Raw genomic sequence first — 16,180 nt, forward strand, 5'->3', positions numbered from 1 at the left:
TCAAACTAAGACACTTATGAAGTGCAATATTTGTGTTGTTATACAGAGTTGAAAACCACTATTTGTTGTTGGTCTAAAGTATGATCTACATTCAACTATGGCAATAGCATGAAAACATCTCTCACATACACGTTCTCTTAAAACATAGAATACAGAATACTACCATACTTCTAAGTCACACCACTGCAGAAACAACAGTGTTACTTACAGTAAAAAAAACTATTTTTAACTCCAAAAACACATCTTTCACAATTCTTTCTTTATTATCTGTTTTCGTACAACAGCTACTGTATGATGAGCTATACATGTTCTTACTCAATAAAATAGCAATAGTGTTGCTGGAGAGAAACCATAAAAAATGTATTATTACTGTACTGAATACTAGCACAATATATACAGTACTGTATTGACCCAAATGCTACCCTGGCCCTCAGCCTATGATGTATTGTCGGCCTGCTGTATGGAGATAAATGTATGTCCACATTCTGTAAATTAATTAAACAACATCTCAATATTACTTTAGTTTGAAACCTTACCATTCCTTGTCCTCAGACAATGTATTTAATTATCAAATAGTCCATTAATACTCTCTGGAAAACTATGTTACTAAAGAAAACTTTATTAGATACATTATTTTACAATAGTATTTTCATCTTTCAATTATTATGTTATGGTGTGTTGTAGGCATACTATGCATGGTCTTGTTGTATATCACCCTTGGTAGGAAACATAATTCAAATGTTTATGATATAAATGTATATTAATCTAAACCAAATCAATGTTATCAATGACCTAATATTTAAGATCATGTTAATGTCTAAAATAAATAATATTGAGGTTCTATATATTTCAAATGGCTTGCAATGACTATGCAACTAACTAAGAAATACAAAGCAACAATAGAATCATTTCATAGTGCAGTCCATCCTAACTATTGATTGTTTTTAATGAACAGTATAGCATGCGTGAAATGGCGGATGTGGGATAACCTATGTAGGAAAAACTCCAAAGCTTCTAGTCCCCTTATTGCACCTCTGTATAGGTGATGGCCCCTTCCTGAAGAAGGCACTATGGATGCTTCATTATCTCTTAGCTGGCTAGCATCCTGGTGTTAGGGTCTCACAGCTGTCTATTGGTTGGCTACACTAACCCACCAACCAATCAAGTGTCAACGTGCACAAAGCTGCCACTGAGTGACATCTTATGTCTTGTGTCATCTCCTCTTCCCATTTGTGTCTTTCCATACTTGTCCAAACGAATTCTATCAAATCCAACTGAAACTGCTAAAGGTAGAGATAAGAGACCCAGTAGACGATGTTGAACAGGAGGAACGACGTAGGGAAGAAGACTCTCGAGTAAACGTCCAGCTCCTTAATGTCGACATGGATGCGTCCTTTCCTCCACCCACCCCCCTTACACTCCTCGTAACAGCAGAAGAAGCTCTGGCAGTCCTTCCCGTCCAGACACTCGTACACGTCCTCATAGTCCTGCCAGTATGAGTAGTTGTTGTTCAACGGTACCACGGTGGTGGGGGACCTGGGCCCCATGTCTAGCATCGAGTAGGTCTGTGGGAGGGGACAGAGGAAGGCCATCTCCTTAGATGTGTAAGCGATAAAGGGAGAGAAAGAGAGGGAGTGTGAGAGAGGAGGTAGGGCAAGAAATGTGGGGAGGGGGCAGAGGAAGGAAGACCTCATACAGGGATGCAGCTTAAGCCCCACCCTCTTCAACATATATATCAACGAATTGGCGCGGGCACTAGAACAGTCTGCAGCACCCGGGCTCACCCTACTAGAATCTTATGTCAAATGTCTACTGTTTGCTGATGATCTGGTGCTTCTGTCACCAACCAAGGAGAGCTTACAGCAGCACCTAGATCTTCTGCAGATTCTGCCAGATCTGGGCCCTGACAGTAAATCTCAGTAAGACCAAAATAATCGTGTTCCAAAAACGGTCCAGTCGCCAGGACCACATATACAAATTCCATCTAGACACTGCTGCCCCAGAGCACACGAAAAACTACACATACCTTGGCCTAAACATCAGGTAACTTCCACAAAGCTGTGAACAATCTGAGAGACAAGGCAAGAAGGGCATTCTATGCCATGAAAAGGAACATAAAATTAAACATACAAATTAGGATCTGGCTAAAAATACTTGAATCAGTTATAGAACCCATTGCCCTTCATGGTTGTGAACCAAGAATTCACAAAATGGGAAAAACACCAAATTGAGACTCTGCATGCAGAATTCTGCAAAAAATATCCTTGTAAAGCACCAAATAATGCTTGCAGAGCAGAATAAGGCTGATACCCACTAATTATCAAAATCCAGAAAAGAGCCGTTAAATTCTACAACCACCTAAAAGGAAGCGATTCCCAAACCTTACATAACAAAGCCATCACCTACAGAGAGATGAACCTGGAGAAGAGTCCCCTAAGCAAGCTGGTCCTGGGGCTCTGTTCACAAACACAAACACACCCTACAGAGCCCCAGGACAGCAACACAATTAGACCCAACCAAATCATGAGAAAACAAAAAGATAATTCTTTCCAATGTGTCAAGTAATTAACAAAAACACAGAGCAAACTAGAACACTGTTTAGACCTAAACAGAGAGTACACAGTGGCAGAATACCTGTCCACTGTGACTGACCCAAACTTAAGGAAAGTTTTGATTATGTACAGACTCAGTAAGCATAGCATTACTATTGAGAGAGGCCGCTGTAGGCAGACCTGGCTCTCAAGAGAACAGACTATGTGCACACTGCCCACAAAATGAGGTGGAAACTGAGCTGCACTTCCTAACCTCCTGCCAAATGTATGACCATATTAGAGACACATATTTCCCTCAGATTACACAGATCCACAACAAATTCGAAAAACAAACACAATTTTGATAAACTGCCATATCTATTGGGTGAAGTACCACAGTGTGCCACCACAGCAGCAAGATTTGTGAACTGTTGCAGCAAGAAAAGGGCAACCAGTGAACAACAAACACCATTGTAAATACAACCTATATTTATGTTTATTTATTTTCACCCTTTTGTACTTCGTTACAACACTGTATATATACATAATATGACATTAAAAATGTCTATTCTTTTGGAACTTCTGTGAGTGTAATGTTTACTGTTAATTTTGAATTGTTTATTTCACTTTTGTATTTTATCTACTTCACTTGCTTTGGCAATGTTAACATATGTTTCCCATGCCAATAAAGCCCCTTGAATTGAATGTAATTGAGAGAGGCAACAGGGAGGGGGCGGGGGGACAACAAAAGCCAGACAGGAGACAATAAATACATGTGGGCAAACAAGGGAGAAAGACAGATGGAAAGATGAAAAGAGACAGAGAGAAAGAGATGAAGAGAGAAAGAGAGCTGATGCGTTGTGAGTGGAGCTGTGCTGTCATGCATTAAAGCTCCGCAGCGGGCCGTGTCCTCCCACACCCAGCAGGACGCTGTCATAGCCCAGGCAGGCAATGAGATAGAACCCCTCGGCTTTAGTGCTCTACCTAAGCTGGGACTCACTCACTGGCTCGACAGCACTACACGACATGACATGATGACATGACACGCCATTTACCAAGTACACTCTGTGACCGGTAGCTAGTGCAAGAGGATGGATATATGAAGGATGGGGGATAGATCAGACCTCAACCCTCACCGGGGGGCAACCTCCCAATTTGCTACCATGCAGGTCAGAGCCACTGACTAATACTATCACAGCCCATGCACAGTGTGACTGATGCAAGAGGATGGAGATATGAAGGATGGACTAGACCTCCACCCACTGAGACCATAATCGCTACCATGGCTAGAGCTATTGACTGTGACAACACAAACAACCTCAGTCCATGTCTATAACAGCATTACACTGTATCGAGAAAAGTTACACCGTTTCGTCATATGGAGGAAAGGTACACCATTACATGGTATGGAGGAAAAGTACACCATTACATCGTATGGAGGAAAGGTCCACCATTACATCGTATGGAGGAAAAGTACACCATTACATCGTATGGAGGAAAGGTCCACCATTACATCGTATGGAGGAAAGGTACACCATTACATCGTATGGAGGAAAGGTACACCATTACATCGTATGGAGAAAAGGTACACCATTACATCGTATGGAGGAAAGGTACACCATTACATCGTATGGAGGAAAGGTACACCATTACATCGTATGGAGGAAAGGTACATCATTACATGGTACGGGGGAAAGCTCACCAGTCTCTGTGTCTTGTTTGTCTTGTTGTAGCGGGGCTTCTGTGCCCTGTAGGCGAAGTAGTTTTGGATGGCGTACTCCATCATGGCCGCAAAAACAAACAAGAAGCACACAGTGACGAAGAGATCCATGGCCGTCACATAGGAGACTCTGGGTAGGGAGGTCCTGGCCACTGTACTAAGGGTGGTCATTGTCAACACAGTGGTGATACCTGAAAGGACAAAGTCAGCGTCATAACACAGATTGTTCACCTAGTTTGTTTGGGGGTTCGAACCAGCGACCTTTCGGTTACTGGCCCAACACTCTTAACTGCTAGGCTACCTGCCACCCCGTACAAGCTGTTTGATATCGCTCTTGGCAAAATGGCTGCAATATTTTTCTCTGGCAATAGCCTGAATATATTTTTCAAATACGTTTTTAAGATATTTTATCAATTACTGAGGGTTTTAGCTTTAGAAATAAATGGACGTTTACATCAATACATTGTCAGTGCTTAAATATACTGAACAAAAATATGAAGGCAACATGCAACAAGTTCAACGATTTTACTGAGTTACAGTTTATATGAGGGAATCAGTCAATTGAAATAAATTCATTTGGCCCTAATCTATGGATTTCACATGACTCGGCAGGGGTGCAGCCATAGGTGGGCCTGGGAAAACATAGGCCCACCCACAGGGGAGCCAGGCCCAGCCAATCAGAATGAGATTTTCCCCACAAAAGGGCTTTATTACAGACAGAAATACTCCTCAGCACCACACCTCAGAGGATCCCGTAAGTCGGACGTGGAGGTCCAAGACTGGCGTGGTTACACGTTGGTCTGCGGTTGCGAGGCCGGTTGGACGTACTGCCAAATTCTCTAAAACGACGTTGGAGGCAGATTATGGTAGAGAAATGAACATTAAATTATCTGGCAACAGCTCTGGTGGAAATTTCTGCAGTCAGCATGCTAACTGCACACTCCCTCAAAACTTGAGACATATGTGCACATTTAAAAGTGGCCTTTTGTTCTCTCCAGCACAATGTGCACCTGTGTAATGATCATGCTGTTGAATCAACTTCTTGATATGCCACACTTGTCAGGTGGATGGATTATCTTGGCAACGGAGAAATGCTCACTAACCCATTTGTGCACAACATTTGAGAGAAATAAGATTTTTGTGCTTGTAGAAAATTTCTGGGATCTTTTATTTCTGCTCATGAAACATGGGACCATCCCTTTACATGTTGCATTTATATTTTTGTTGAGTATATATAGTGAAAAGTGAGCTAAATGTACCGGATGAGATTTTGCATGTATAGAGCCTTTGATATAAAGTGATGGGTGTGACACGCACACACACTCATATGCACACACACACACTCTCTCTCGCGCTTTTATGCACATCACCAGGAACCTCTCATTTGATGACTGAATGTGGTGCTGTTTCCTAGCAGTTACCATGGAGACAAGAAGGCCCATCTATTTTGAGCTGATATTTCATACTCAATCCCCCCTTCCTTCCTTCAGACTCTGCTGGCCACGATGATTACCTTCACCTATTTCCCTTACCTTCTATACATACTTTGGCACTTTGGCACTTAGTCAGCAGAGTTCCTTCTTAACTTTCAAACAGGCAAGGTGTAAGAGCAACTTTAACTGGTTCCTCCAAATAAAATGGCAAAAATGTAATAAATGACAAAAAGGTAGCGTAAAAAATACAGAAAAGAACAGAAAATAATATAGATACAAAGAATGCATGTGGAAAGATGTCAGTACACCTACACTAAATTAGAGACACAAAGACCCATAGATGTCATATGAACAGATACAGCACATAGAAAATAATACAGATAGAAAGAACTTTGTACAAAGATAGTCTACAGTGCTGTCGTGACACAGAGAGAGAAAGAGAGAGAGAAAAGAAAGACAAAGAAAGTGACAAAAAAGAGGGAGGGGTCACACTGTATGAGTCACTGAACTGAGCATTCCTATCCCTTACTCCCTGTCAGGTATAGCCTGATAGTCATTACCATCTGTGGTGGCCCTTACTCCCTGTCAGGTATAGCCTGATAGTCATTACCATCTGTGGTGGCCCTTACTCCCTGTCAGGTATAGCCTGATAGTCATTACCATCTGTGGTGGCCCTTACTCCCTGTCAGGTATAGCCTGATAGTCATTACCATCTGTGGTGGCCCTTACTCCCCGTCAGGTATAGCCTGATAGTCATTACCATCTGTGGTGGCCCTTACTCCCTGTCAGGTATAGCCTGATAGTCATTACCATCTGTGGTGGCCCTTACTCCCTGTCAGGTATAGCCTGATAGTCATTACCATCTGTGGTGGCCCTTACTCCCTGTCAGGTATAGCCTGATAGTCATTACCATCTGTGGTGGCCCTTACTCCCTGTCAGGTATAGCCTGATAGTCATTACCATCTGTGGTGGCCCTTACTCCCCGTCAGGTATAGCCTGATAGGCATTACCATCTGTGGTGGCCCTTACTCCCTGTCAGGTATAGCCTGATAGTCATTACCATCTGTGGTGGCCCTTACTCCCCGTCAGGTATAGCCTGATAGGCATTACCATCTGTGGTGGCCCTTACTCCCTGTCAGGTATAGCCTGATAGTCATTACCATCTGTGGTGGCCCTTACTCCCTGTCAGGTATAGCCTGATAGTCATTACCATCTGTGGTGGCCCTTACTCCCCGTCAGGTATAGCCTGATAGGCATTACCATCTGTGGTGGCCCTTACTCCCTGTCAGGTATAGCCTGATAGTCATTACCATCTGTGGTGGCCCTTACTCCCTGTCAGGTATAGCCTGATAGTCATTACCATCTGTGGTGGCCCTTACTCCCCGTCAGGTATAGCCTGATAGGCATTACCATCTGTGGTGGCCCTTACTCCCCGTCAGGTATAGCCTGATAGGCATTACCATCTGTGGTGGCCCTTACTCCCTGTCAGGTATAGCCTGATAGTCATTACCATCTGTGGTGGCCCTTACTCCCCGTCAGGTATAGCCTGATAGTCATTACCATCTGTGGTGGCCCTTACTCCCTGTCAGGTATAGCCTGATAGGGCCACCACAGATGGTAATGACTTACTCCCTGTCAGGTATAGCCTGATAGTCATTACCATCTGTGGTGCCACTTGTGAACCTGGCTCTTTGGGAATGTCACCCAGTACACCCCATCACTGCCACCAAACCACACTACACCCTCAGGGGGCACCTGCATGTCAGCACCTGCCTCCTCCTTAGCCCCCTACCACCACCAGCCACTCTGACATACCTCCTGCTCTTTGCAGTCAGAGCCCATTTTCCTTATCACTCTTCTTTCTTTTCAACCCGCTATCGATCAGCGGGGAGGCCCGGAAAATCAACGCTGCGCTTTTGTGCCCCAGAATAGACACTAAATGACTTCTTTTGTCAACGAGAATGGGATATTTATCTTTACTCCTACAGTCAGCATCCTTACCTGTTAGCAAGGGGAAAGACAAACATGTTTCCGGGCTTATCTTTGTACGGTGTCGTAACAGGTGTCAAGACTGCCGAGGGAGACTATTCAATGTGATTGTGGTGGTTCAAGGATGGTTTGGTGATGAAACGGACTCGTTAATACACTTTAAGCTTCGACTTGTTTAACCACCGTTGCAAATGTGGTTGTGTTGTCACTTAGTTAAAGGTCATGTATAATGCTAATACTGTAATTTGGACTAAATGTGATATTTGACCTTGAAGACAAAAAACATGACTTGGTCAAGGTCACAAACAAGAGCTGTCTGGAGGAATTGAATCGTACTTACCGCAAAGTTCAACTCAAACTCCAAATCACCTTCAACTACATAATCCAGACGAATGCGCATGCACTAATGGAAAGCATGCATCGGGGGGGAAATCATGAATGAATTACAAGCGTAAACACAAAAGGTGACTGTTAAGCCTTGATGAATTACAAGCACATCGCATATACAAAATACAATGGTACAAGAATCTGAAAAGCAGAACATAACATTGCGTAATTGGTCTCTGGTCTAAACAATAAAATATCGATTTTTCATGCAATCTGCCATTGTGGTAACCTTCTTTTCAACCATCCAGCTAGACTCCGACGTATTTTTTTCCCCTTTCAGAATAACACATGCAGAGGTAGTCATTTCTGAACACATACAGTGCACTACATAAACACTGGTGGAACAGGTTTGATTGAATCCTTGGGGTTCTTCATCTACTTATTATCACATCAGTGTGTATCCTGCCAAATGGTATTCTTCAGATCAGGTACCTAGTGCTGTTCTGGCAGGGGCGGCATCACTATTGATCCAGAAGGAGACCCAGGAGAGCACCACGGTGAGGATACAGGGGATGTAGGTCTGGATGGTGAAATAACCCATTCTCCTGCTCAGGTCAAAGTACACTGTCATGACCACATAATCACCTGGGAGAGGGGGGGGGGGGGGCGAGATGGGCGTAGAGGGGGAGGGAGCAAGTTAAGGAGGAAGAGAGTGGGGGGGAGTGAGGGAGAAAAAGAGCGATTGAGGGAGAATCGGAGCGTCAGGTGGAACAAGAACGAGCCAGCATGGGGAGGGAGAGAGGGGTGGAGTGTGGGAGAAAGAGAAAGATTGAGGGAGAATCAGAGCGTCAGGTGGAACAAGAACAAGCCAGCATGGGGAGGGAGAGAGGGGTGGAGGGTGGGAGAAAGAGAGAGAGAGAGAATCATGAGATATAGCATCAGGGGGAACCACAGAATATGGCACCATACACAATGCTTCAGGGAGTCTACTTTGGTGGGTTTTGAAGAGGGATGCTGTAACAATAGAAAGAAAGGAGGCAGATATAACAGAGGTAGAACCAGAAGTCCCTGATGGCAAGGTGGTATGGGAACTGTCCACTCGCCATTTTCCTCATTACCACGCTATTCATTTCATGCTGGATGAAAAACAACAAGAATAAATTTAACGCTTTGTTTTCCCGAGTTTGTCGAGATGTAAATTAATGACATGCTATTTTTAGCTGCAGGAGCAAGCTAGCTAATCATCATGCAGCATGATGCAAGCTGGGAGTCAAGAAAAAGTGAAAACAAGATGAGAAACGTCTAATTTCCTTGAACAGAACTGAGGGAAGATCTGTGGAAGAACTCTGGCTTTCATGATTTCTCCACTCAGAACGTGGACTTGTGTCAGTGCACCATACGCAGAATACATCATTTATTGGATCACCTGAGTTTTCAAGACAAGACTTCAAGACTTTCTTTTCAAAATGGAGATGAAATCATCGTTCTCCAAAAGGAATAAAGTACAGCATGAACAATGTCACCTATGAAATTTGAGAATAGGGTCAATATGGGTTAATTACAGCTTGAGGATTCATACACGAGATCAATTTATCAGCCCCTTAAAACGCTGCTACATTAATCTTCGATGCTGTCACGAATGCATTAAAAATGTATTGCAAAGTCATTTCAGCAAGCACCACTCATGAGTATAATTAGATACCTGTTTGTAAAACACGACCTTAGTCGCAAGGAATGATGGTTGGAAATAAATAGATGTAGAATTCAGTATTAAAACCAAACCACATCCTCGGCCTCTGAAAATAATTTAAGTGAATAATTAAATATTTTGAATCTTTAATCCTGATGGTTTGTATAAAAATATGTTTGCCTTTATACCGGATGGGATAACTGATAAGCTTCAAGCAGCCTACAGAGAAACAATATGTTAAATGTCACATTGAATTATGAAAACAGGTAAATGCACTTTCATTGTGCACTATTTTATTACACAGTGAATGATAAAGACAACGTCTACTCCCTGAGCACTACTCTTAAGTTCACTACCACCACAGTACTACTCCTACGTCTACTACCAAAGTACTACACCTAAGTCTACTACCACAGGACTACTCCTACATCTACTACCAAAGTACTACTCCTAAATCTACTACCAAAGTACTACCCCTAAATCTACTACCACAGTACTACTCCTAAGTCTACTACCACAGTACTACTAACACAGAACCCAAACCGGCTGCGCGCGGTTAGCCTGCGTGCATACATTTATTTTGCCCCCCCACATCAAACGCAATCACCACAAGCAGGTTAAAATATCAAAACAAACTCTGAACCAATGACATTCATTTGGGGACAGGTTGAAAAGCATTAAACATGTATGGCAATTTAGCTAGTTAGCTTGCACTTACTACCTAATTAGTCCTATTTAACTAGCTTGCTGTTGCTAGCTAATTTGTCCTGGGATATAAACATTGGGTTGTTATTTTACCTGAAATGCACAAGGTCCTCTACTCCGACAATTGATCCACACATAAAACGGCCAACCAAATCGTTTCTAGTCATTTCTGCTCCCAGGCTTTTTCATCTTTGAACATATATGGTGATCACATCTAAACGTTCATAGTATTACTACGACGACTGGCAAAACAGTTCATCTTTCAATCACCCACGTGGGCATAACCAATGAGGAGATGACACATGGGTACCTGCTTCTATAAACCAATGAGAAGATGGGAGAGGCAGGACTTTCAGCGCGATCTGCGTCAGAAATAGAAAGTTCTATTTTAGCCCTTGGCATCGCAGATGTTCATTGGAACGCAAGAGCAGTAGGTGCAATAATTTAATAACTTGGATTTCTACATTTATTTTGCGACGCTCGCACACGCGACATGTCCGGTCTGGTCAGCATGTTAGTCTACTACCAGAGTACAGCTCCTAAATCTACTACCAAATTACTACTCTTAAATCTACTACCACAGAATTACTTCTAAGTCTACTACCAGAGTACTACTCCTAAGTGCAATTTCAACCTGTTTTCTGCCCTGCCAAATGCTGTCTTTGTCATTTCCATGGTACAATAATACTACATATCTTGACTATCTTCCAAGAAAAGGTATTGTCTTTGCTCTCTGGCAATATCTTGCAAAACTGGCAAAGCAATTGTCTTTGCAATGCGATAGTTTACAAAGACTGGAAAAGCAATTGACTTAAGCCAGAGTGGTGGCACCAGACCTCAAGACACCAGCTGGTAATGCCTGCTGTCTCCCACTGCTAACAGACAGGAGAATATGACAGATCATTTACAGTAAATGTAGATCATTTTATTAAAAAACAGCTAAAAATAGCACTGTCCTTTTTCCTTGGAATCAGTATCTAATAATTCAGAGAGAAATGGGATGGAGAACACAGGAGCCAGTGAAGGGCTGTGATGAGGATTTATTTTATTGGTTGTGAAAAACAGGTCAGCTGTTTGGGTATTAAATGTACGATAACTAATTTACTGTACCTGCTGTTGTTTTTAGGACGTCTGTAGTATTCCGCAGGCCCATAAAGTCAAACTGGTAGAGGCGCCAGTACTTCTGGTCTGAGGTTTCGATGGAGTTCCTTTTCCATCTGTAAATCATTTCATCCTTGGGGTAACCATCTGTAGGTCAAGTAAACACACAGTGACCCTGTGACCCTATGGTAGCATTTAATTCTAATAAAATAAGATTTATGCTTCAATCTGACCCATACATGTTTCATTGTTTGATGGGTCTTACTGGACATATTCATATGTATGTATTATATAACCTACTAATTGCATACTGTTATATACACTTAAATACGGGAACAGCACACGCGCACGCCGGCACACACACACACACGCACATAGCACCACTAGACTTTTAAAAAGTAAAAAACAGGGCCATAGTAAAGTGCTGTAAGAGCAGATGAAAAGGGACAGAACCAAGTGTAATGGGATACTTTGAGTTACTGTGAGAGTGTTGTGTTGATGCTGGAGTTGACCTTCCCTTTTCACAGAAGTGTGTGTGTGCCTCTGAAATCTAATTTGAAAGCCATGCAACGGAAATGAATCACTTCATTGTGCTCTGATGATTTCAAGCAGGTGAACTGTATCCCATTGACATGTTATTATGAGGTGTGTATCTCACACACACACACAAAGCGACAATGTTATTCACATTAGCGAAAGCTACAACAAAGGGAAGCTGGTGAGATGATGTGGAATGTGCTGAGTGCATGTCCATATCTTAGAAACTATTATGCCGTGAAAGTACAATACAATAACGAGGAGGCAGAAAGCTATGTTTAGGCTAGGGCTCAGCTGCAAGTTGGGTATCAGGGTTTGGCTCTGGAGTTGGCACTGCCTCCTAAAGGTGTGGTGTCCAGGGCATCCAGGCCAATGAGAGAGGGGGCTGCAGCTTCATGGCCCTGCAGCTGATCCACATGGCTGCGGTGCACTTTACTGTCAGGCGTCCGAGTCCTGTAAGAGGCCGGTCCAGTGGCTTCTTCCACAACTGCAAGGACCTACATAGGGCCTCGAGTACATGTACACAGACTGTACACGTCAGGTGGAAAACACCTTAAATGATCACGGCCCCTGTCTGCATCACCCTCCTGCCTTAGACGCATGTCACTTGCCATGTCCGGGTGCAGCCGATCTAAAGCAGTTGTCAATTGCCTGTTCATTAACAGCTCGGTTGGAATCTTGCCAGTTGACGCCGTCGTAACATGTTGAGACAGCAGGAACCTTGACAGTCAGGCCTGCCAGTCACCCACCAAGATTTTATTTTATTTATTTTTTATTTTACCTTTATTTTACTAGGCAAGTCAGTTAAGAACAAATTCTTATTTTCAATGACGGCCTAGGAACAGTGGGTTAACTGCCTGTTCAGGGGCAGAACAACAGATTTGTACCTTGTCAGCTCGGGGATTTGAACTTGCAACTTTTCGGTTACTAGTCCAATGCTCTAACCACTAGGCTACCCTGCCGCCCCAAGATATAGATCCTCCTTGGTTGTCTGAACCATGTGTTCAGCTTGGCCATTGGAGAACGGATGATATGGGGCTATGGTGAAATGTCTGATTCATTTACACCCAGCGAACTCCTTAAACTCAGTAGAAGTGAAGGCAGCTCCATTATCTGACACCAGGACGTCACACAACCGATGAATGGCAAACAGGAAATGGAGGGTTCTTATTACAGCACCACAGGGCATCAAGATAACCATGGCTACTTCCATGCACTTTGAATGGAAATCTACTATAATGAGAATTACCCAGAATTACCCAGAAAAGTCCATATGAAGACAAGCATTTCTTTGTGGTCCACTCCCATGGGTGCAAGGCAGCCTTGTGTGAGCAGGGTGACTCCTGACAGGGAACACAGTGACGCACCACAGCCTAAATTTCCATGTGCATCCCGGGCCACCACACATATCTCCGTGCCAGTGCCTTCATCCTCACTATTCCAGGATGCATACCATGCATCATGGAAAAGATCCCCATGTTCGCCATGCCAGGTACCACAACCCGACTGGCCCACAACACACAGTTCTTGTGAACCAACAGCTCGTTCCGACGATACCATTGAAACCCAAACGGTCTACCATGAACCTCAGAGGCCCATCCATGCAGCACCCAGCGAAGCACTCTGGGACAGGACAGGATCCTTGGAGAAGGGCATCGGGCACCACCTTCTACAGCATCCCTTCCCAGGGAGGTGGTGGCTCAGACAAAGGGGTAGTGAGTGACAGGCAAATCAGGGCATCTGCATTAGCCAACTGCTTCCTTGGATGATAGCAGAGCTCATAACTATGTCCCAGTACTCAGACTCCATCTGACCATGCAAGTGAAAATATTTTTGGGCATGGGCTTCATATGATGAAGCACGCCCATCAAGGGCTTGTGGTTGGTGTAGACCACAAAATGGCGACCTGACAAATACTGATGGAACTTCATGACAGCAAAAATGTTCGCCAGGGCCTATTTATCCGGGTGTGCATACTACTGTTCAGCGACAGTTAGGGTCCTAGATGCGAAGCACACAGGTGCTTCCCAACCATCATATTCCACATGACTAAACAAAGCCCATATGGAGATTCATCACAGACCAGTAACAGGGGTTTTCTATTATCATAGTGGGCTAGCAGCCCATCTGCTTGCAGCAGCTGCTAAGCCTCTTTATAGACTTCTTCATGAGCGGCCATGTCCAGTAGGCGATGCCAGGGCTGTAGCTTTATCAAGCAGGAAGCAGTTGTAAAAATTGAGATGCCTCAGAAACGACTGAAGCTCAGACTTGTTCTGGGAAGAAGGTGCCTCCTTAATGGCCTTTACCTTATCCTGGATTGGTCGCACGCCTTCCGTGGAACCCCAGGAACTCAACACTGGGTGCAGCAAAAATGTACTTCTCTCTCTCAGGCTGTGGCCCCCCCATGGGTACTATAGACAACATACTTCTCAGGGTCTGGGTGACAGTTTACCAAGTGTGTCTGTTGTGTGGTCATAGTGGGCATGAATGAACTGCCTGAGGCCTGGGACTGGGACCTTTGTCAAACCAAGTCGAGCTATATGTCCCCTCTGTTTACAGTAGTGACAGGTTGCAACCCTAAACCTACATCTGTTGGAATTATGAGCACCTCCACATCTGAAACAGGCTTTGAAGTCATCTCTGGACTCTGACTCCGCCCCCTCTGTGCGCACCGGCCTACTACGTTCAGCCAGATGAATTACAGGAACAGTCGGAGGACCTGTTCTTTCAGGGTGAAGCAGGCAGGCATTATTTGCAGCAGTCTCAGCTGCCAAGGCTTTTACCTCAGCCACTCTAAATATCAGATTGGGCTCAGCCAATAGACTCATCTAACAATTCTGTCAAGCAGCATTGGCTCCAGCTGATCTCCAAAATGATGGTGCACCGAAAGCCTGCACAGACCAGCAATGAAACTGGTGATATTCTGATTTGCCTTTTGTTTCCAATTATGAAAATAAAATCTCTGCACAGTTTCTGACGGATCTGGGCTGAAAGGCCACTTCAAACATGCCACTATGTGGGTAGTGAACCTAATGTACACTGAACACAAATTATAAACACAACAATTTCACATACCGAGTTAGAGTTCATATAAGGAAATTAGTCAACGGAAATAAATTAATTCGACCCTAATCTTTGGATTTTACATGACTGGGAAAATTGATACAGATGCCTTAAAAAAGGTAGGGGCGTGGGTCAGAAAACCAGTCAGTATCTGGTGTGACCACCACTTGCCTCATGCAGCGCAACACATCTCCTTTGCATAGAGCTGATCAGGCTGTTGATTGTGGCTTGTGGAATGGTGTCCCACCCCTCTTCAATGGTTGTGTGAAGTTGCTGGATATTGGCAGGAACTGGAACACGCTGTCGTACAGATCAATCCAGAGCATCCCAAACATGCTCAATTGGTGAAATGTCTGGAGAGTATGCTGGCCATGGAAGAACTGGGACATTTTCAGCTTCCAGGAATTGTGTACAGATCATTGCAACATGGGACATGAGGTGATGGCGGCGGATGAATGGCATGACAATGGGCCTCAGGATTTAATCACAGTATTCAAATTGCATTCAAATTGCCACCAATAAAATACAATTGTGTTTGTCGTCCGTAGCTTATGCCTGCCCATGGGGCGCTCTGTTCACAATGTTGATGTCAACAAACTGCTCGCCCACACGACGGCATGGATACACGTGGTCTGCGTTTGCGAGGCCGATAGGATGTACTGACAAAATTACATTGGAGGCAGTTTATGGTAGAGAAATTAACATTAAATAATCTGGCAACAGCTCTGGAGGACATTCCTGCAGTCAGCATGCCAATTGCACACTCCCTCAAAACTTGAGACATCTGTGGCATTGTGTTGTGTGACAAAACTGACACAATTTAGAGTGGTCTTTTATTGTCTCCAGTACAAGCTGCACCTTTGCAATAATCATGCTGTTTAATCAGTTTCTTGATATGCCACACCTGTCAGGTGAATGGATTATCTTGGCAAAGGGGAAATGCTCACTAACAGTAATATAAATAAATGTGTGCACATTATTTTTGAGATATACATTTTTTATGCATATGGAACATTTCTGAGATCTTTTATTTCAGCTCATGAAACATAAAACCAACACTTTACACGCTGTGTTTATACATTAC

The 16,180-nt window shown here is 43.7% G+C and overlaps 1 protein-coding gene across 2 annotated transcripts in view; it reads right to left on the minus strand.

The window, feature by feature from the left end:
- Positions 1 to 238: 238 nt before the first annotated feature.
- The window catches only part of LOC135542586 (gamma-aminobutyric acid receptor subunit gamma-3-like), a 47,949-nt gene continuing 32,007 nt past the window's right edge, over positions 239 to 16,180 (minus strand). Inside the window, exons 6-9 of one of the 2 annotated variants that reach the window (XM_064969676.1) lie at positions 11,506 to 11,643; positions 8,493 to 8,645; positions 4,234 to 4,442; positions 239 to 1,565 (exon numbers count right to left, since the gene is read on the minus strand). In XM_064969676.1, coding sequence (XP_064825748.1) covers positions 1,284 to 1,565; positions 4,234 to 4,442; positions 8,493 to 8,645; positions 11,506 to 11,643 — 782 coding nt within the window. In that variant the 3' untranslated portion in view covers positions 239 to 1,283. Of the gene's footprint in view, positions 1,596 to 4,233; positions 4,443 to 8,492; positions 8,646 to 11,505; positions 11,644 to 16,180 lie in introns of both variants that reach the window. The other variant, XM_064969675.1, reaches the window with a different exon arrangement.

This window comes from Oncorhynchus masou, chromosome 6 (genome assembly GCF_036934945.1).
Source record: "Oncorhynchus masou masou isolate Uvic2021 chromosome 6, UVic_Omas_1.1, whole genome shotgun sequence".
Taxonomy (NCBI): Eukaryota; Metazoa; Chordata; class Actinopteri; order Salmoniformes; family Salmonidae; genus Oncorhynchus; species Oncorhynchus masou.